At 49.1% G+C, this 21,732-nt stretch overlaps 1 protein-coding gene across 2 annotated transcripts in view; it reads right to left on the bottom strand.

Annotated features, from left to right (window-relative positions):
• The window catches only part of ARK2C (arkadia (RNF111) C-terminal like ring finger ubiquitin ligase 2C), a 55,458-nt gene extending 40,849 nt beyond the window's left edge, over nt 1-14,609 (bottom strand). For both annotated transcript variants that reach the window (XM_065663291.1, XM_065663292.1), the window contains exon 1: nt 14,470-14,609. In XM_065663291.1, the coding sequence (XP_065519363.1) occupies nt 14,470-14,530 (61 nt within the window). In that variant the 5' untranslated portion in view covers nt 14,531-14,609. The remainder of the gene's footprint in view (nt 1-14,469) is intronic.
• Nucleotides 14,610-21,732: the final 7,123 nt, after the last annotated feature.

The raw sequence follows: 21,732 nt of genomic DNA, 5'->3' as shown, positions 1-21,732 counted from the left end.
AGCCGGTTTCTGCTCCAGGTGTTGGACACAGCCCAGTTGCTTGGCCTTGCACCCATGCAGATGTGGCCATGGAAGTGGATTTCCCTTCCCACGCAAAGTCCTCTTGTCTAGAGCAAACAATCCCAGTGCAGAACAGAGGTGTCCAACATTGAATTTTATGGCAGGGAAGAGCACACCTGTCCCTTCCCAGATGAATTATTCTACAGCCCTACGAGCCGGGAGAAGATGCTGGGGTTTGTGGTTCTTTTAAGAGCAACTTCTGGGGCAGATGGGTATGTGCCTCCACATTATAGCTCTGAAAGAAGCACCAACAGCATGGAAGAAGTCTCCTTTACCCTTGCAAGGGTATACACATACGCATACAGAACGTGGTGCCTTGCACAGCACTTCTGCATCACGCAGAGCATTTCAAAGGCGGGAATGAAAATAATCCTGCATCTTCCATTTACATTGTCAGTTCACGACAGAACTGAGCCATTACTGAAAGCAGGAAAAGATTACTGGATTTTTCACAGCACTAACCACTGAATCCAGGAGAAGACTTCTGCCTGAGTTGAAACGCTACAGCATGAATACAGTGAGCCATGTAATGTCTATCAGATGGTGGTTCTGGCAGATATCAAGCAGAAGAGAGGGAAGGAGCAATTACAGAGGTGTATTTCAGAGTCACCCCAGCTCTGGGATATAAAAATAACAACATCTTTTCAAGCCACAGAATTTGTTAACCCCTCAGAGCTCCCGGTTACAAATAAAAAGGAATTAAAGTTGGGATCTGAATTTCTCGGTGATGTTAATTAAAGCCTCCAGAATACCAGCTGAGCCACACACTCCATTTCTAAAATGCTTCTCATGCTTTTGAGAAAGATGGACTACAAAGCATGTAATCCTCTTCATACATTGAGAAGAAGAATTTTGACCAAGCAAATCAAACCGAACTCCATTAGAAGGTGCCGGCTGGCTCAGAGGTTGTCCATGATTTGGCAGATGTGCAGACATCTAGAAGAGATGCCTGCAGGCAGTCCCTGAGCCCTTACACAGAAAGCTGGAGGGCAAAATCCTGATACCTGACATTTCAGAGTGGGAACATTCGTATTTTTCAGAGAAACAACAAAAGATTCCTCGTGGCACCCTGCGTAATTTAGTCTTCTGCTGTAACAGAGCATATGATTTCTGCTCTCTACAGGGTAGCAGCACTGCAGTGTAAAGCCTCTCTAGCATTAACCTGCTTGTAGTTTCAAATGCAGAAATGCCCTAGTATTACAGGTGCAGCTTGGGCAGAGTCACACTCCTGAAAGCCCCATCTTCCTCAATGACAAGTGGTGGCACATTCAACCAAAGCTCCCAGCCCTTGAGAGCAGCTCAGCTTGCTTACAAATATCTCCTTTCTCTTAATATCATGGAAACCAAAGGCCAACCTGAACTCCTGACTGGCTTGGATGCAGTGGAGACCCTCATTTCTCCTAACCATTACCAAGCTGTGGTGATGAGCATCTCAAGCCTGCAGTATGGGACCTCTCTCTCTCTGTGTTGTTGCTTTTCCTTGACTTTCTGGTCCATCACCCACTGCCCTGGGAGCATCCTGCTGTGTTTCGCTCTCTCCTCCACCATTACCCAGCACTTCCACACCACAGCTCAGCCAAAACCTCTCCTACAGATGCAAATTTGCCAGGAATTTAAGCCCCGCTCTTCTAAGAGAGCAGGACACCAGAGCTGGAAACCACTTTCCTCACCATGGAAGGTGGCATGCACATGGACACAGAGGAAGCAACTACTACAGCTAAAGGTCTGCACCACAGCCAACCCTAAGCCCCAGGAGACATGGGGAGCAGACCCCTCATGGCATCGATAAGAACAAAGCACCTTTTCAGTGGCTTTTTGGTGTCTGAACTTTGGCTAACACTTCATATTTTCATGTCGTGTTCAGGGCTTTTATCCCTTTATCCCTTTTTTCTTTTTTTTTTTTTTTTTTTATTTCTAATCCACAAAGGTTCTTTATATTTGGGCTTTCTCAAAGCCACCCAGCTCCAGCTCCCTGGTGTGATGTGAAAGTGTGAGTGTCACGGCATCACTAGAAGTGGAATTGTTCTTTATGCTGGGACACAAAACTAAAATAAAAAGTAAAACAAGCTGAAGCTGGGTCTGTTCATGGCCTGGAAGGGAGTGTTTCAGCTGCCAACTTTGCAAACTAGCAGCCTTATTTAACTTACCTCCAACAGGCTGCATTCAAAACGGACTCCCTAGGGCCTTCTGCAGTGGTGACATCTCCAAGCAGGGTTAGTTGTTGGGTGCCCTGGTACATCCCTCTTCACCTGCACCATCCACCTTCCCCCCAAGGGATGCTGTGAGTGAGTTGGGTTTCTGCAAACAATGTCCATGTCTCTGTTTTCCAGGGCATTGGGAAGGAGCTCTTGTTGGCTCCCCATTCCCATCGTGGGCCAGTGTGTACACCAAAAACAGGAGGTAGGGGAGAGGAGAGGACCCATGCTCCCTGTTCAATGTGATAGAAGAGCAGCTGCACTTTTGCACAGGTATTTTCTGCAAAGCATCCATCAAAACCACACACACACACCCCCCACAAAAGCAGTGTTTTTTTAGAAGTGAAGCTGAGTGAGAGATATGCATCCAGAGCCCACTTGGCACCACACCATGTGCTCCTTTTCCCTGGCCAAATGACTAATGAACCACAGTTTAAAGCAGATACTCCAGTTAAGAGATAGACCTCCCCATCACTGCATTCCCAGCACCAGTTATTACGGCACATCAATCACAGCCATCTCCTGGTGCAGCAGGCAGAGGACAGCACTTGTTCTTCAGCCTCCTCTTCCTTCAGCCCACACTGAGCATTCCAGAAGATCCTCCATCTGTGAGAAGCTTCCTGAATGTCGCTGAGGTCCGGCCCCTGATTTTGTTAGTGGGGCTCAAAATTGCTTGTTACAGGAAGAACAGAGTCACACTGAACACCTAACAAACATAGAATCACAGACTGGTTTGGGCTGGAAGGGACCATAAAGCTCATCCAGTGCCAAGCCCCTGCCATGGGCAGGGACACCTTCCACTATAGCAGGTTGCTCCAAGCTCCATCCAACCTGGCCTTGAGCACTGCCAGGGATGGGGCAGCCACAGCTTCTCTGGGCACCCTGTGCCAGCGCCTCAGCACCCTCACAGGGAAGAGCTTCTGCCGAAGAGCTCATCTCAGTCTCCCCTCTGGCAGGTTCAAGCCACCAGAGTAAATATTTCATATTTCAGCTTCCCTAACAGCACACCAGCTCCTTGCAGGAGGAACTGTTTCCTGCCCAAAGGACAGGGCATTTTCCTTGCCTCCCTGCCCCTTGGTCCTTGTCCTGTTTTTCTAAGCTTGTAACTACCTCCTGGTAATATTTTCCTTCCCAAGACAGCCCTGCACCCTATAGAAGAAGCATTCAGATAGCCTCATGTGCCATCTGGATCTGGCAATAGAGGGCTCTCCTTGCAGATGATCCAGGGCAGAAAAGTAAGTCCATATCTCAGGGTGCTTCTATGGCCTCCTTTGGCAAAACACCCAGGATTTCCACCGGCAAGTTTGTAATCACATGTGCCAGATTAATTTTTCCTACTCAAATCAAAGAAAGATATGGACAAAGAGCTATTTGTTTCTGCAGGCTGAAGTAACTCAGGTGGATGAGCCCAGTGAAGAGCAAAGCAGAGTGGTTGCACATCCCATTCAAGACCTCAGCTCTCATTTTCTGTTTTGAAACCTCCTCCAGTCTTCACAAGCCTGGAATCCCACCTCCATTGCCAACAGATGCCAGAGAGAAGGAGAGGCAGGGGCTAATGCGAGCTTCTTTGTTTTGCAAGGACCCAACCACATTTAGTGACCTCCTGCACTGGGAACACATCCTTTGCTTCTCCAAAATTCACTCAGGCATTAAAGCACTTCTGTTGATGAAATCGATCAGATTTCTGCACACTCAAAAGTCACAACATGGTTTCACGGTACAATAACACAGAGGACTGGGGCAGTCTATTCCATACTGTTTCGTGCTTTCCATGTGAGTACAAAACACCAAATCCATCCTTAGGATATGAAAACTGTCTAGGTGAAACATCTTTGTACAAAAAGCCCAACTGAGAGGTTATGATGAATTGGTCTTATTCCCTCCATCCAGTTGATGCCATTTCATTTTCTACTGTAAGATAGCATTTCACTTCTGGAGTTGTGGCCTATTTCATCTCCCTTCAAATGAGCCATATCAAAGCCTCCCCCTGCCCTGCTCATTATGCTGAAAAACTCAAAGACAATAAAAAGCCAGGAAAATAAGTTTTCAGCCAGTGAACCAGAAAATAATCATCACAATCAAAGCCAGATATCTCTGTTTTCACATAGCTCCAGTCCCTGGCAACTCAGATTCATAGATGTGCCATCAGCTGAGCTACTGGTCCACCATCTGTCACTCACCCCTGCACCCTCAGACTGCTGCTGGGACAAAATACCCCTTGCTTTGGGGCTTAGTTCCTGTACAATAACATATTTTCATCTTGCATCTTCAAGGAAGAGCCTCAGACGAGAGCCTGGCCACCTCTAGTTAATTTAATGCTGGAAGGAATCAAGCAAAGAGCTGAGCAACAGAGGATAGATGATGGGGTTTGCGGCTGCTTTGATAAGAGCTGGAAGGTACAGAATCACTTAACTGTTTAGTCTGGAAAAAGACGTTTAAGATCATCAAGTCCAACCATTCCCCAGCACTGCCAAGGCCACCACTAAACCATGTCACTAGGGGCCTCAACTACATGGTTTTAAATATCTCCAGGGATGATAACTCCACCACTGCCCTGGACAGCCTGTTCCAGGGCTTCACAGCCCTTTCAGTGAAGGACTTTCCCTAAACTCCAGTCTAAACGTCCCCTCGTGCAGCTTGAGGCCATTTCCTCTTGTCCCATTCCTCATCCCTTAGGAGCAGAGCCCAGCCTCTCCTGGCTCCATCCTCCTGTCAGGCAGCTGTAGGGAGCGATCAGGTGACCCCTGAGCCTTCCCTTCTCCAGACTGAACCCCCCAGGTCCCTCAGCCATTCCCCATCACACTTGTGCTTCATTGCCTGCACCAGGTCCATTGCCCTTCTCTGGCCCTGCTCCAGCACCTCAATGTCTCTCTTGTAGCGAGGGACCCAGAACTGAACACAGGATTCAAGGTGCAGCCTCACCAGAGCCCAGTACAGGGGGATGGATGATCACTGCCCCGGCCCTGCTGCCATAATGGTGCTGATACACGTCAGGATGCTGATGGCTTCTTGGCTGCCTGGACACAAGCTGCCCAAGTTCAGCTCTGTCAAGCAGCACCTCCAGGTCCATTTCACTCCCTAGGCTGTGAGTCAGCCCTTGCAGATGGAAGGTTGATGCCTCCACCTCCCCACATCCCCCCAGCCTCCAGCTGTCTCATGACCCAGGATGTCACTTCCCACCCAAGACAGATTCATGTGATGAAAACACCAAATGGCGTAGACCAGCCCACAGCACCTGGCCAGATTTGTTGCCATTTCCAGGCTCTCGCAGAGCTGCAGTTGACACACACAGTATAACCAGTATCTCAGGTTCTGTGTTGGTATGGAGTTGATTTTCCCCACAGCAGCCCTCATATTGCTGTGTATGGGTAGCTAGGAAGGTGTGGGTAACACACCAGCGTTTTGGCTACTGCTGAGCAGTGCTCCACAGCATTAAGGCTGTCTTTCCAGCATTCCCTACTCACCAGTAGGCTTGGGATGGGACACAGCCAGGACAGCTGACACAAATCGACCCGAAAGATATTCCATACCCAGCAATAAATCTAAGAAAAGAGGAGGGTGCATCTGTTATTACAACATCTGCAAAAGCTACATGTACTGAAACCCTTCTTCCCATGAAGTGGCAGGACGTCACCTGCTGATGAGGAGTAGAGAATACATCTTTTGTTTTCTTTTGCTTCCGCACACGGCCTTTGCTTTTGCTTTATTAAGCTGCCTTGATCTTGAATCACAAGCTCCTTTTCATCTTATTCTCTACCCATCCCTGTCCTGCTGAGGAGGGCAGTGATAAGATTGGTTTGGTGGACACCTTGCATTCAGACAAGGCCAACCCACTGTGGGTTCATACACGAGTTTCCCTCTCAGGGCAAGGAGGGCTGAGCAAAACCACCTCAGTAAGTGCTTTTGGCACACAACAGAGAAAGTGTTCTCTGTTTAACCTGATGGAGAGCTGCCTACAGCCCTTTGATCATGAAGGAGGCTCTGCCCACAGGAGCAGCCTACTGAAGGAGTTTGGAGATGTCCATGTGCTTTGCAAGTGGTCAGTGCAGAGGTGGCCCTCCTTCATACAGTTGCACATAACTGAGATACTCACTATTCAAAAGGCAGCCTTGTAACCCCAAGCCCCTAAGCATGTCACACTATCTCTAAGCTTCCTTGCTCCTTATCTCAGAGCCCAGAGATCTGTGGGATATCACAAACAACAGCTGGACAAGATAAGGCTTCTTCCAACAAGCTTGTTGCTCCTAAAATCTAGGCAGCCTCAATCATGAAGGACCTGAATGGACCAGTACCTAGGGATGCTACTTCTCATCTGTTTTCAGTCCAACCCTGCTCTTTTCCAGATCCTTTGAGCAAATATTGACAGCTTCTTCCCCATTTTCACGCCTGAAACACCCATCTCCAAACCCTAACACCATCCTCATTTCCCATCAGTGAGAGCAGAGATGCTCTGTTTTAGTGATGCAATGCTTAATCCACTCCCAGTCCCTTCCAGCTCCTACCACTGGGGGAACTCCATAATTTCAATTAGATTCTTGTGCAGTAAAATCCCTCCAGGAGGAGGGGAGCTGTCAGGATCTGACCCTCCAGGGTTCACTGCCTTGGCAATGCGAAACCAGGCACGCTGGCAACAAGATGTTTATAGCCCAGTGATTCATAATACTGCAGAGTTTGCAGGAAATGTAACACCATTCACGATTAAGAAATGCTCTTGTTTTCTGCTAAATATATAGAATAATCACTCATCCCCTAAGCAGGGGATGCAACTTATACATAGTATTAGCCCCATATGCCAATCGCTGTAATTCCAGTGCAGCATGAAGCCGTTTCCCAAGGCTCTAGAAGTCCCTTAATCTGCCTTTTGATGTCAAGTGACAAATTTCTTGCCCAGGATCATTAACGGGATGACTAATGAAAGCTGATAAGTGAATTTATAAATGAAATTAAATATATTAATATTAAAGGCCAGGATACAAGAAAGAGAAATGTGGATTTAGCAAACCACAACAAGAAGCGCGGCAATCTGCATGACATTTACAGCTCCTTTACTGCCCAGTGAATTAGACATGGTATTTGCCTGGAGTTTATAAAAGTGCTAGGCTTGAGGGACACCTCTCCTGAAGCATTAGCACCTTCAGACACTGCCTGAGATTTAAACAGCTCCAATGCCATACCACAAGGCTGTAAGCACACTGATAGTCTTGCAAAGACAACTGCATCACCCAATCCTCCTGCAAACAAAATGCTTTCAGACTGTGGTCAGTTTACTGCCAGTTACTTAAGAAACAAAATAATCTCAAGCTAGATTTTCATTTTACTCATCCCAGTATAAACTCCAAGCAATTCTTTCGGAAGTTGAGGACTTATTTCAGATTTATGCATATATAAGTGAGTCCAGACCTTTCCAGCTTTGTGTCCAACCTCGCATCCAGGCAGCTTCACCCACAGCTCATTCCTGGCTCCAACTGCTCCTTATGGAAGTTTGCAGGGGCTCACAGAAGAGCCTAAGTCTCAGCTTCCACCAGCTAATGATGATCAGCCCTGAATGGACCAAACACCCTCCACTGCCCTAATGAGCACAGGCAAATCAGATCCTACCCAATGTTGCTGGGCTACATGAGAACAGGCATCTCCTCTGCTATTGAAAATTATGAGAAAGCTTCCATTTGTTGGTAGATGCCCAGTTTTCATGCACACTTTTCAAGGAAATAGGTTGGTTAGTAGTGTCTCCTTCACAGCTTCCAGAAAACTCACATGCCTTTGGATAAATCAGTACCTTGATCTAGCAGTGTTGACTGAAGGAAGGGTCAGATGCCACGAGGAGAATGAGAAAGCCCAGAGATATAACACGCAGTGCTGCCAGGGAGGGCACATTTGCTATGGGGATGTTTCCCAATCCCACCCTCCACTGGAGGAGCTCAGTGTGGGGAGCAGCTGCAGCATAATGGACACCCAAGGGACCATGTTTCTGAATGTCTTCTAGAGACCTTCCCAAGCCTGGAGAAAAGGACAGGAGCAGTTTTCAGAGCAGCTCCTAATTCAGTCCCAGTACTGAGTGTCCGGACATGTGGCCTGGTGGAGAGCCCAGTTCCACCAAAGTCCTGCTCATGGCCCCTTCAGACAAGTGCCAGAAGATACCATGGCTTGGCTTTTTCCCAGTTTAGGGGTAATGGTTGCTCCTTGTACCAGCTGGGGAAGGAGATGGAGAAGCAATGCATACTAACAGCTCTGCAACATCACTTGAGCCCAGCACTGACCATCGGCTCCATCTAAGCTCACCCACACCTCAAGGTGTCGCCTCCAGACAGGGCCAGGGTCACAGGGATGTGATGTGAGAGACAGAGACATCCAGGTCCTCCTCTGAGCTACCAAAATCACACCCAAACATGTCCCACAGGCATTTCCTCGCTTCAAAAGGTCCCAGCCCATGGGTACCTTATTGCCTCTCCCCATAGCCTGCATCTTCACAGCTTCCAGCTTGGTCACTCAAACCAAAGTGATAATGTTCATTAAAGAGCTACAAGCCACACACATGCAACTTTCCTGCAGGCACATTTTACAGCCTTTAAAAGGGAGGGAGAGAAAGCAACAGCGGTTAAGGACACTTACCAAGAGGGATCCACGACAGCACGTGCCAGCCAGCCCAACCCAGCTGGGGCTGGGAAATGTAAAGGACAAGTAGGCAGGAAAATGGGTGAGAAAAGGTCCTGGGAGACTGCAAAACTGAGCAAAGGAGGAGCAGAAAAGGTTAAGCAAGGGTGGTGGGGAGGCATGGGGCAGATACAGGTTTGCTTTCCATAGTCCCAGCTCTGCCCACCCAAGCACAGGATCCTGGTCCCTGTCACCATCAGGATCCATTGCTCTGGCTGCAAAGATTGGCGGCTTGCTTTGTTTTAGAGGGAGAATTTAGCCATTCCCAAAAGACCCAGTTTTCTCCCTGATAAGGTTTAAGAGTAAGACCATGCCAGGATTTAACCAGTGGATCTCCCATGGGGTTCTGTGAGGAGCCACTAGGGAAACCACAACCCCTCTGCCAACCCACTGCAGACCAACCCACTCCATCTCCCCAGACTGAAACCAGAAAGGGAGGAAAGTATCATTTTCCTCACTGGGTCTTAGCCCCACTTTCACTGCCCACCTGCAGGTCCGTGCCCTGACCCCACCATAGCCATACATAACCCCTTTCCTTCCCAAACCACTGCACTGGCTGAAATCCTCCTGTGTGTTGTCACTGGCTTCTCAGTTTTGAGAACCAAATTTGCCATAAGCAGCAATTTAAAGCTCTATTTTATATACAACCCTTTAATCAAAAAGCATTGCGCTACTGCCTGACTCCAGCAGCTGCAGGTTGATGTAGAAACACCTGAATACCATAGATGCCAAAATGTCATGATGCCACCACACCTCTCCCAGTTGCCAAACCAACTCTGTCTGGTCTTGGGGGTTATGGATATTGAAGATGATCTAGGTGTAGAAGACCTTTTGCAACGTCTCCCCTTGCACTTCTGGCACATTTGTTTAGTGCTTCCCAAAACGAGTGCTCCCAGGTTAAGGGTGTGAAAGGGTTTTCTTGGCTGATCTGCTGCAGCACATGTCCGCTTTTGAACATCTCTAGAGATAAGGACCTTCCAGTTGAGTTGGAAACTCAAACCAGCATGTAAATGGCCTGGAGGAGATATCCATGCCCTCACTACCCAGAATCTTGCCCGCAGTCTCCTGAGAAAAGCCATCCTTCCCTGTCCTTCCACCCTTGCACCTCCAGCAGTTGCGACCATCATCCATCTGGTCAGCGGAGAGCGGTGAGCCAGTCTTGGGTGTCACACATGCTCCCCATGGCACTTGAGGAGGTTTCTCCTACAGGTTTGGGAGGATAAGGCTCCCACACTGCTCCATCCTCCCCTTTTCAACTAATGAAGTGCTCCCGAAATTACAAGCATAGTTTAAAGCAACAACAACAAAGGAAGCTCAGACTTACTTTAGGACAGTCCTTCCAGCAGGTTCACAGAGAGGGACTCAGAAAGCACTGAGATGGTTATTGCATCACCCTGGTGCCTATGGGTCTAGCACCCCGGTTGGCACCCAGTACTCTGTCCAGGATACACTGAGTAATGCTGAAATGTGTCCCTGCCAAGTCCCCCCCCACCCCACAACCAGAACACCTCCCAGATTCTGCAGCAAACTCCCCCCAGACCCTCTCCCAGCTTCATTTGTTTCCTTACTTGGGCACCAACTCACCAGTTCTTAAACAACACAGTTTCACGGGGCCAGATCTGCACACAGCATGGTAAATCCAGATCAGCTTTCATTAGAACTTTGCTGGTAATTCCAGCATGAGCAAAATGTGGCTACTATTTTGTTAATCTTTTCCTTAAAAACAATGGAAATCGTGACACCACACCAAGACCCTTGTATGTGGGAGAAGTCGGTCCAGCTCCCATTTGTCACCATTAAATGCACACAGATGTGTGCAAGCCCATTACACGACCTTTACATCAATGAATCTCAGAGGCTGTTTTGTCTGTGTTTGGGGTTAACCGTCTCCCTGTTATCAAAATAAGTTATTTAAAGGAACACAGGAATACAGGTTGGTGCTGTAGAGATGTATAGGCTCTATAGAAACCACTGCACACCCACAGCAGCACCACCAGCACACGGCTTGCCCTGGATTTCCTCAGCCTACAATGCTAAAATTGAAAAAAAGATTATTTTCTTTGTACCAGGTGGCTTTCCAAGACTCAGGAGCATCAAAGGAATTAAGCCATTAAATGTGGATGCATTTGATGGATTATGAGCTATGAAAGCCTAGTGGTTACTGACTAAGTCTGGGAGGTGGAGGTGGGGTGGTGGCGGTGGGGGAAATGTTTCCTCTTGTAAGAATGAGTTTCTAACAAGACAGGTCAAAATATGATGTGGATGATAAATTGCTTAGTACGAGTTGCCATTAACCCAGCAGCTTCCTGCATTATTAGATTACCGAGGTATCCTCAGAGTGTATTGACCAAACGGTTCTGCTCTGTGTCGGCGCTAATTTGCAGGGTAGGATCTGGAACGGGGGTTATTAGGCTCACTGCAGTGAATCCAACACTCCAAACAAAGGGGCAGCTGCTGGCAGGTGTCCGTATCACAAGGAACACTTTGGAAGGGAATGGGTTTATACATGTCAGGCATTTGGAGTGGGGTTTTGGGGGTTGGGATTCATCTTTTAACATGCAGAATCTCATTGTCTGACATGATGGTGTGGGGGTGAATTAAAAAAGTAATAATTAAAAAAAGGAAAAAAATAATGAAAAGATCACACTGGAAATGATCAGCCCCAACAGGCATGCACGTCCCCCTCCATGCAAGCGAGAAGCACAGCTTCCCTTCTCGTGATGCTACGGGGACATGGAGCTCAGCACTGGCCCTGGGGCAAGGATGAAGCAAGAACAAAGGGCCACAGCATACACCACTACATCCAGGGAGAGCAACCCGCTTGTGCCCATACAGGGGACTGGGTGAGGAGGCGGGGGACACGACAGGATAGTGGCCAAACAGTCATTGAGATACATGGAGAAGGAAGCATAAAGGAGAAAATCATAAATAGATGTTTTTAAAGCTAAAATAAACCAATGAACCAAACTGAGGATAAAGCGGGGCGGGAAGGCATGGCCTTGCAAAATGAAGCATTTCTTGGAGGGGCGCTGGGGTGGGAGCTGCTGGAGACACTCGTTTTTGTTTTGTTTCTTGACATTTTTGCGGTGGGAACAACCACCGACCTGCTGCATTTGTCCTCCTCCTCTCACTTAAAGGCAAATAACCCACCCCGTGTCTCCCACTAACTTCTGTGGAGGTGCTATTAAGATGCTCCCTCTCCTCCCCTCTCCGGGCCCCATCTCCTCTGACTTCCCTAGGTTTCTTGCTGCATCCAAGCCAAAACTGGGAGGTTTTACAGGACCATTTTGCAGACCTGGGATGGGGAGATCTGGCATGGGGAGATCTGGCACAGGAACAGGGAGAGGTGACTGGGATTATCATTGTGTTTCAGCTGCAGTAAAACTGCTCGCTGACCGCTGTTAGGTTGCCCATCCCTCCCCTGCTTTGCACATTTTAAGCCTCCTGGTGACTTTTTCCCAATATATAGCTATCTCTATTTGCCCAAATGGGGTAATTCAGGAGATGGTGGGTCTGGAGGCATCAGGGAGGAACATGTAGTTACAACATTAGCAGCTGGGAAGGTTTTATGAGCCTCACGGGGGTCTACTGAAGATATTTACAGCATGCCAGCCACCACAGGACCAAGGCACTGCAACTTCTCTCCTAGCAGATGGTGGGCAGGGCACTCGCACATATGTTTAAATATACAGCTAACACATTAGCAGGATCGTTATCTTTTTTACCCAGGTTCATTTACTTCCTGTTAATCAGAGTTCTAATAATAATAATACCATTATCATTATTCCCCCCATTCATCCAAAGATCATCTCATTTTGGCATCAGATTCATAAGGAATGTGTAATGTTGTAACTAGAATGAGATAAGCAGCAGACCCTTCATCAAACAGCGAATTCTGATTGATAGTGAGGGTTTGGGTTTATATTTTAGGCTATTCTGCAGTAAAACAGAACTCTGCATAGGCACAACGGTAATGCGGGCTGTGCGCCTGGAAAGCACGAACACAGAGGCTAATGCTGAGGGTAGATACGGGATAGAAGAACAATGAAAAATAAAATGTGTTAAGAAGCCCCCACATCTGCGCTACGGGGAGGAAAAAATCCACTCACTTAAACCTCACGATGGGGAGAAAAGCAAGGGAAAAAATCTAAACAGCAGGATACAACAATAAATGGGAAAACAGCAATAGAAAAAGCACACTAGGTTAATATAGGAAAACTAGTTTCTTTATTGAGAGATCGTATATTAGTATTAGTGGAATCATGTGTAACAATGTCATCATGCACACAATACAAAAAAGGCAAGGCCCACCATGCTATGGAAGGGCAACAGAACAAAAGCAGCGTACACTGAGCAGATGTATAGGCTACAGCACATTACATTTCAGCAGGGTATGTCTCTACAGAGAGATTTACATCAGAAAACTAGGTAATGTAAAAAAATACAGACCATGCTTTAAGTTTTAGTACAAGAAAAAAGGTGAAGAATACACAACCAAAGGATATTCAATACAGAAAATTACCCACAAAATAAGAACAGGAAGTAATTTAGCACAGCAGAAAAAAATGTTATCCCTGTTTAATGGAAACCCATTTTGCCAGGCATCTCTTTATGAGATTTTATGGGCGGGGGGGCTGGCGGGGGTGCGGTGGAGAGAGGGGTGGAAGGGACGGGACACTTGTGGCTGGTGTAATGGGGTATTGGAGATGGGGTAACTGGGCATCACCCCCGATGGGGACAGGGATGCTGCATCCCTTTTGGAGTTACCCCCCAGCAGCTCCGGGGGGGTGGGGGGGTGGTATTTTACCCCGTTTCATCCCAGATATTTCTTTCATACACTTTTCCAATTTTATTTTCAGAATTCAACCAAATTTTGCGTTTCCTTGCCCGATTTCCCACGGCAGGAGGTTGGAACTGGTGATCTTAAGGTCTTCTCCAACCCAAACCTCTATGATTCCATGATTTCCTCTCCTCAGTCCACGTTTTTGGGGAGGGTTTTGGCCACAATTTTGGAGCTTTTGGGTCATCCCCCTCTAAAGGAACTTTGCGCCCAGCGACCACGGCAAAATGAAACCACTTAACAGGAATTTACAGTGCAATGTACTCAGCTAAACAGGATGAAGGTACAAAAATGGCTGTTATCGTCTACAGCTATGCTGAGATGGGCTGGTGGCTACGCTACACGGCGAGACGGGGAGGGAGTAAACCAAATAGTAAAGTAAAACTTAAAACAAAAAAGAAAAAAAAAAAAAAGCAAAGGAAAATGGACCTACTGAAGCACAGACTAGAGGTGCAGGCTGGAGCTGGGGACACCCGGGGGGGGTGAGGCGGCATCCCAAAATGGGCACTGCTGGGGCTGCGCTGAACGGGGGTGGGGAGGGGGCGGGGAACACCCTTTCTCCAGCCGGGAAGTACGGAACCACACGCCCGCACCACCCCACAACACAAACACATACATCCCCTCCCCACCATCACCATCACCACCACCACCACCAACCACCACCACCACCACACCATCCGCGGCGGAGCGGCCCCGGGACGCGAACCCGCGGCCCCGCGGTACCTCTGTTGCGCACGGAGCCGAAGACGGGCAGCACCAGGTAACCGACGTGCACCAGGACCATGCTGCGGCCTTTGTGTGGCGGCGCGGCCCCGGCCCCACTCCCTGCCGGCCCCCTCCGACAGAACCCGCCGACGCGCCGCCGCCGCCGCCGACTGCGGCCCGCGCGCTCCGCTCGCGCACAAAGACTCCCACCGCCAATCGCAGAGCGGCCAGACACGTCGGGACACGCCCCCTCCCGCCCCCCCGCGGAGCCGGGCCTGCCAATGGGGACAGGCCCTGGAGCGATTGGGGAGGGGGGGTTGGAGCGGGGGGGGGGGAAGAGGGGCGGGGCGTGCTCGGGGGCGCGCGTTCGCACGTGCGGCCGCTTCTGTTCCCCCTCTGCCCGTCCACTCCCCTTAGAGCGAGCACGCGCGAGCACGCGCTTGCGAGCGGCGAGCGCGGGTGTGCGCAAGTGTGCATGTGTATACACGAGCCGGTACACGTGTGCGTGCGTGTGTGCGCACGCCTGTACGCGAGTGCGTGAACGTGTTCATACGCGCACACAAGTACACGTGTGCATGCGTGCATGAGTACACATGGCCACATGTGCGTGAGTATCTTCACATACAGCAGCACACGTGTGCGTATGTGTGTGTACACACACCAATACGCATTCGCACAAATGCATACATATGCACGCACAAGTGCACATGTGCATCCATTCTCGTGCACCCACCAATATACATGTGTATGTGCACATGCATACATGGGTACACGTGTGCATGAGCGTTCACATGCACAGAAAGCATAGAATCATAGAATCATAGGATAGTTAGGGTTGGAAAGGAAGTCAAGATCATCTAGTTCCAGCCACCCTGCCATAGCATACATGGTCACTAGCACATGTGCACAGACACATGGACACACGTACTTGGGCACATGAATGCATCCATCCCGCCTTCATCCGCATCCCATCACCATCTCCATCCCTGTCCTCCCCTTCCTATCCCCCTGCCTGTGTGTTGTCACTCCAGTTCCTGAAAAAGCCCGTTTGCTGGCTCATCACTGACCTAGAACATCTCCAGCTGAGCGCAGTGGGACATGAATCCTGGAACCCCCCTGGGCTCAGAGCCCTCCTTGTGGGGCAAAGACCCCCATGGCCTACAGAAGTTACAATTCCCCCTAAAAACACCAAGCAGCCCCCCATCCCTGCTCATTATACACATTGTAATGGAGTGAGACAGACCCCATAGTGCAGGAAGCCTTCTGCAGGCTCCAGGACCCATCTCACCCTGCTGCAATCCAATTTTGTGATGGCCTTTCCACGCTGGCCAGGCCAGGGGGTGCTTTTGCCATGGTCCTGTGGTGGGAGCCCCTTAATCCCTGATCGGCTTTATTCAGCCCATCCATCTGGCGGGTTTCAGGCTCCTACACGTGTGTGCCATGGATTTGCTGGCCTGGATTACTGTGCTGGTTTGTCGATGGGGTTGTTTTGTGGGCCTATTGTGTTTTTTAACCCTGATCTGAATTAAAACAGAGGATTGGCAACCTGGATCTGTTTAACCCTTCCAGCCTCAGGGCAGACGCCAGCTCCAGCAGCATGGGAAGGATTAACTTCATCCCAGGCAGCAGGGACAGCTGCCTGCACACCCTGTACATGCCATGATGTCCACCCAAAAGGACCCTTTTGGGTGAGGATTTGCATTGATTTCCTTTCAAATGGGAGCAGGGAAACTCCCAGGTGCCCAGTGTCCACCCCACTGTATCCCAGTCTGAGTTTCCCTCCCGCTTTGCCCCCTCAGTGTCTCCCAAGAGACTTTTTTCAGTGCTTATGCTGTAATGAAATGCTTCCTGTGCTCTGTTTGTGGTGCAGCATGGAAAAACTATCCTTTTACATCCGTCTGGGGAGACCTTAGAGCAGCTCCCAGTGCCTAAAGGAGCTACAAGAAACCTGGAGAGGGGCTTTGGACAAGGGCCTGTAGGGACAGGACAAGGGAATAGCTTGAACCTGCCTGAGGGGAGACTGAGATGAGCTCTCAGGCAGAAGCTCTTTGCTGTGAGGGTGCTGAGGTGCTGGCACAGGGTGCCCAGAGAAGCTGTGGCTGCCCCATCCCTGGCAGTGCTCAAGGCCAGGTTGGACACAGGGGCTTGGAGCAAGCTGCTCCAGTGGAAGGTGCCCTTGTCCATGGAAGGTGTCCTTGTCCGTGCAGGGGGGCTGGAACTGGATGAGCTTCAAAGTTCCTTCTAACCCAAACCAGTCTGTGCTTTCTGCCAGCAATAAGAAGTGACTTCCAAGACGTGATCTCTGGCTCCCGCTGTATTAAACGCATCCTGCAGACAGACACTCCTCCTGCTCTGGCTGCCTTGGGCAGCTGCTCCATGGCCCCTGTTCCACTAGAGCAGTTGTCAGGAGTATTGCATGAGGCTGTTCCTTTCCGTCCACACACATGCTCCCCCCTTGTCCAGGACACCCGATCCATGGCCAGGGCTTTGCATGTCACGCAAGTGCCACAGGCACAGGCTAATGTTAAAATTAGCCCTTGGCTTCCTCCTGCCCACATGGCCAGTGCCTGTTTGTGTCCCACAGTGCAGCTTCTTTAGTCCCAGCACCCTCAGTTTGGGGCACCCTCCCTCTTTTGCCCCAGGGTCTCATTAAACTTCATGGAATCCTTGCCTGTGGCAGGAGGTTGGAAATGGATGAGCTTAAGGTCCCTTCCGACCCAAACCACTCTGTGATTCTATGATTCTTGTTCAATGTGCTGTTCTTCAGCCTCGTGGAAGTCACACATGCCACCAGTGTTCCTATAGAGTAGACGATTTGGAGATGCTGCAGCACAGGCATTGAGGCACGGGGGTGTCTCACTCCTCAGTCTCACAGGGGAGGTTTTCCTCCTTATCCAGGCAGATGCAAAGGATATTCAATAAATATAAAGGTGACACAAAGCACTTGAGAAGTTCTGGAGCACACATGGCACACCAGCCATCATCCTTGGGCCCTAAATTCATCCTTTCCCCTCTCTCTTGCCCATATTTTTGGGGAGCAGAGGTTTTAATGTTCCCCTTGGTGATCCCCCAATGCTGTCCCCGTCCCAGCATCCCACCAGCTCCCTGCTTTGTGATGCAGCCGCGGCCCTCTCCTGACAACATGCTCAGCAGCATCCTTGCTGCAGCACCCCACAGTTCTGACACTAATCAAGGACATGGTCATAGGTTATTTATGAAATCAATACCCTGCTCTCAAGGCGGTTTTGCATTAGCCAAAACTAAGGTAAGGTCGGTGATCCCTGTCCAAATTCCAATTCTGGCTTGGCACCCAGAGAAGTGACCCTCTATTGGACTAACTGATGGTTAATTACCTTGACATCACAACTGGGTAACTTAATTTCAGTGTTAATTTTGATTGATTTCTTTTGCTCTTCCCAGGCCTGTTTCCCTGCCATGGGATGGATGCTGGTGTATGGGCAAAGTCCAGCCAAGCCCATCGAGTCCATCATGGCTGGGAAAACAGAAACCATTTGTTCTTTTCACATCCAAAAGCCTTTTTGCCAGTTTTGAGACACTTTTCCGCACTCCGAGGGTTGCAGTGCAGGGTACGATGACAGCCTGGAGTCCGTATCCTCTGGCTCTGGTGCCATCTAGTGCCTTCCCAAGGGCAGCTTCCAGCCCGGGCTTCGAACTAACCTGTCAGCGGCCAGATTGCATTAGGAATGCCCAGTATTACCTCCTTTGCAGGCTGGGTGCTGCTGAGAGCCCTCAGTTTCACCCTTATGCCCACCCCACAGCCTTTCCATGGGGCTGGGAGAGGGTCTGGCTGGGCCTGGAGCACCAGGTATTGAGGGGATTCCTCCCTTGGGCATAGGGAAAGGAATTTGGGTGAAAAGCTGATTTTGAAGCATTTTTAAGAACTTTTCTGAGCATTCTGGAGATCCTCTATAGCCCTGCACAAGCTGGGGGTGCTGGTCCAGGGAGGGACCTCACACTGGCCATCAAAGGATGGGGGAACTCAGCATCACCTGTCCAAAAACTTGGCTATGGCATGTAATGCTGCTGTTTAGCAGGGTATAAAGCATTATAACAACACTTATTTGGCTCCCAGGAAGCTCAGAGTCTGCTGGAAATCATGCTCCCTGCCCTGTGCCATCCCCAGGTGGGACTGCATTAATAATGGCCCTAATTCTTCTTCTTGACAAGCAGATGGAAGAAGAAAAGACTGTGGAAAGAGGCAGTGGTTCAACACCTCCAAGTGCGAGGGGTTTTAGTCACCTGAGACAACATTTTAGCAGCATCCCAGCCACAGAAAAGGTCCTTAAACAGTGTTAGGAGTTGTGAGGAAGGTCAGGGATGTGCCAGGGGCTTGTAAAATCACAATACCACGGAGTGTTTTATATTGGAAAGAAACTTAAAGCTCATCCAGTTCCAAGGCCCTGTCATGGTCAGGGACACCTTTCCACTAGACCAGGTTGCTCCAAGCCCCATCCAACCTGTCCAACACAGTTCTCCATCCTCCTTTTGTAATGAAGGAGATGAACTCAACAGCATTTTCAGCTCTCCAAGTCTTGTCTGAGACATGCTGTGAGCTGCCTTTTGAAGTTATCCCTCTCTTCATTAGGCTGTACTCACTGTTTTGTCTTCTGCTCTGCGTGACCTACACCTCCAGCCTGCTCTGCACCTTCCTGCTATTGTCTTCCAATGGTTTTGAGTCTGCTCTGGGTCACCCCAAAGGCCACTTGCACCCATCTCCCCACCTCTGCAGGGGACAGGGGTCTTCAAACCTCATGGGAACACCCTGACCGGTGCAAATAAGATGGAGAATCATAGTACCATAGAATAGTTAGGGCTGGACAGGACCTTAAGATCACCTAGTTCCAACCCTGCTGTCATGGGCAGGGACACCTCGCACTAACCCGTGTCACCCAAGGCTCTGTCCAACCTGGCCTTGAACAACACCAGGGATGGAGCATTCACAACTTCCTTGGGCAAAAGAAAATAGAAAATAAAACCCAACTGAATGAATGATACTGAAACCAGGTTTAGAACTCCCTGCAGCAAGCAAGGGGCAGCACCCTGCTCTCTGGTCCCTTAATCACATCCCAGGCATCATCTGTTATGGTCTGAGGTGGTGGCATGGGCTTCATTGCACAAGAGGAGTCCAAGAGCTGTACTGAGACTGTCTGATGCTCACTGAACACATCTTTAACACGCTCATGGCAAATGAGTGCAGCAGCACAGGTAAACACCCAGTCTTCAATAATTTAAGGGAAGGCATCTGCTTACTTGCCCCAGGCTAAGTAATGCATGATCATTTGAGCAGCTTCACACCTCCTCAGAACCGCAGACACCAAAAAGCCACAAGATTGTGTTAGGAGTTAAGGGATGGGTTGAGTGTCAGGTTATTCAGTACATCCTGGGTTGTCACAACCTTGCCCTGAGTACCTGCTGAAGGTTGTACCCTATATATGCTGCTTCATGTACACGCTCCTGGCTCCCACAGCTGGCATTTTCCCAGGCCAAATGTGGTCTGTGGACACATAGTGGCTCCAAGTGATTGGATTTTTCATCATTTCAGAAACTGCTTAAATGAGAAGTATTTGGGAGGCTGATTGAGCAAAGAACAGATATAGGGGTGCCCCTATATCTGACCAGCTGGTGTTCCCACATCCGATTGTCCATCAGAGTTTTGTCTGGATAATCTCATAGAATCATAGAATCCCAGACTGGTTTGGGTTGAAGGGATCATAAAGCTCATCCAGTTCCAAGCCCCTGCCATGGGCAGGGTCACCTTCCACTAGACCAGGTTGCTCCGAGTTCCATCCAACCTGACCTTGAACCCTTCTGCCCAGGGGCTGGTATCAATCCAGAAGCAGGAGGCAAAACTGCTGGAGCAGTTAAGGAGTCACCCACCAGCTGCCCTTGATGACATCCCATTCCCACAGGACACATCCTCATTGGTACCCGTGTTGTGAGGACACCTCCATCATTCCCTGCTCCCATGCAGTGGAAGTGTAAAGCTGAGCAAGTGCAGTCCTCCCCTTCAAGAGCCAACCCCAAATGTTCTTAGAACCACCACTTTGCCCAAACCTATTAATTAACCCATATCACTGCTTTAATTAAGTGCAAAACAATGTTCTCAGGATGTCCTTCCCTCTTGCTGCCCTGAGCAGTATAGAGATGAGGAGGAGGTCTCCTCCTCTCAAGGATGCACTGCTGGCCAAGGGAAGCCCAGCCAAGGAGGTGGTGTCCAGCCCATTGCTGTGTTGTGTAGAGCTTTTCTTTGGCTCTCTGTGATAATGGATCCCATCAGAGCTGTAACATGTTACAGTGATTTATAATGATGGGTATTTTCATTTGTCACACATGATCCAGGGAGAGTGTGGATAAATGGACCTGAATGGGGAGTGTAATCATGTGGAAAACCAAGAAAATTACCCTCTCCTGAGTCTCTGTCATACCCTGTGCCAGGCAGGATGAGCTGTGAGTGAAAATACGCAACACATTTACCATTAGGATCTTAAAAGCCTCATTCCAGCTCAACCACCTCTGACTTGAAAGCTCCTCTTTGGATTTACAGAATCACTACCAACTCATAACACCATGGACAAACATCTCCTTTGTATCCACAGTCACAGAGGGGGGATCTGAATTTGCCCTCCTTTGAAATGGCAGCCTCACCTGGAGGTCCATGATGCCAAATCCACAGGCTGTAATGATGGAGGGAAAATCAGGTACTTTTTTAGGATGCTGGTGGTAACATTAGGAAAGATCCATTTCCAGGGAAGCGAAGGAAAATCACTGTTTTTATGGGTGACTTTAGCTTATAGAGTTGGAAATTTGTACTCAAACCTGCTGATCACACATAGCTGTGCAGCAGCACTGTCAGTACTGGAGGACGTGGAAGAAGTCAGATATGCTGGAGTGATGGACAGGACATTGGAGTTCAGCAATGTCAAGTTTAAGGTAGCCATACATGGAAGGAAATGTGGAAGTCCTTGATCATGGGCCAGCCAAAAGCTGTCAATGCTGTGAAGCCATGGACAAAGCCAATGTGATCCTCACTGTGTATGAGATGGTGTTTTGCATGGAAGGGATTCTACAGGTACGTAGCAAACAATAAACAGACTAGGGACAACGTAGGCCCCCTGAGGAACCTTTTGGGAGAACTGGCTACACAGGATTTGGAGAAGGCTGAGGTTCTGAATGACTTCTTCGCCTCGGTCTTCACTGGCAAAGGCTCTGACTGCACCACCCAATTCTTAGAAGGTAGATGCAGGGACTGTGAGAATGAAG

Source organism: Lathamus discolor, chromosome Z (assembly GCF_037157495.1).
Source record: "Lathamus discolor isolate bLatDis1 chromosome Z, bLatDis1.hap1, whole genome shotgun sequence".
Taxonomy (NCBI): domain Eukaryota; kingdom Metazoa; phylum Chordata; class Aves; order Psittaciformes; family Psittacidae; genus Lathamus; species Lathamus discolor.
This window is presented reverse-complemented; position numbering and strand designations above follow the sequence as displayed.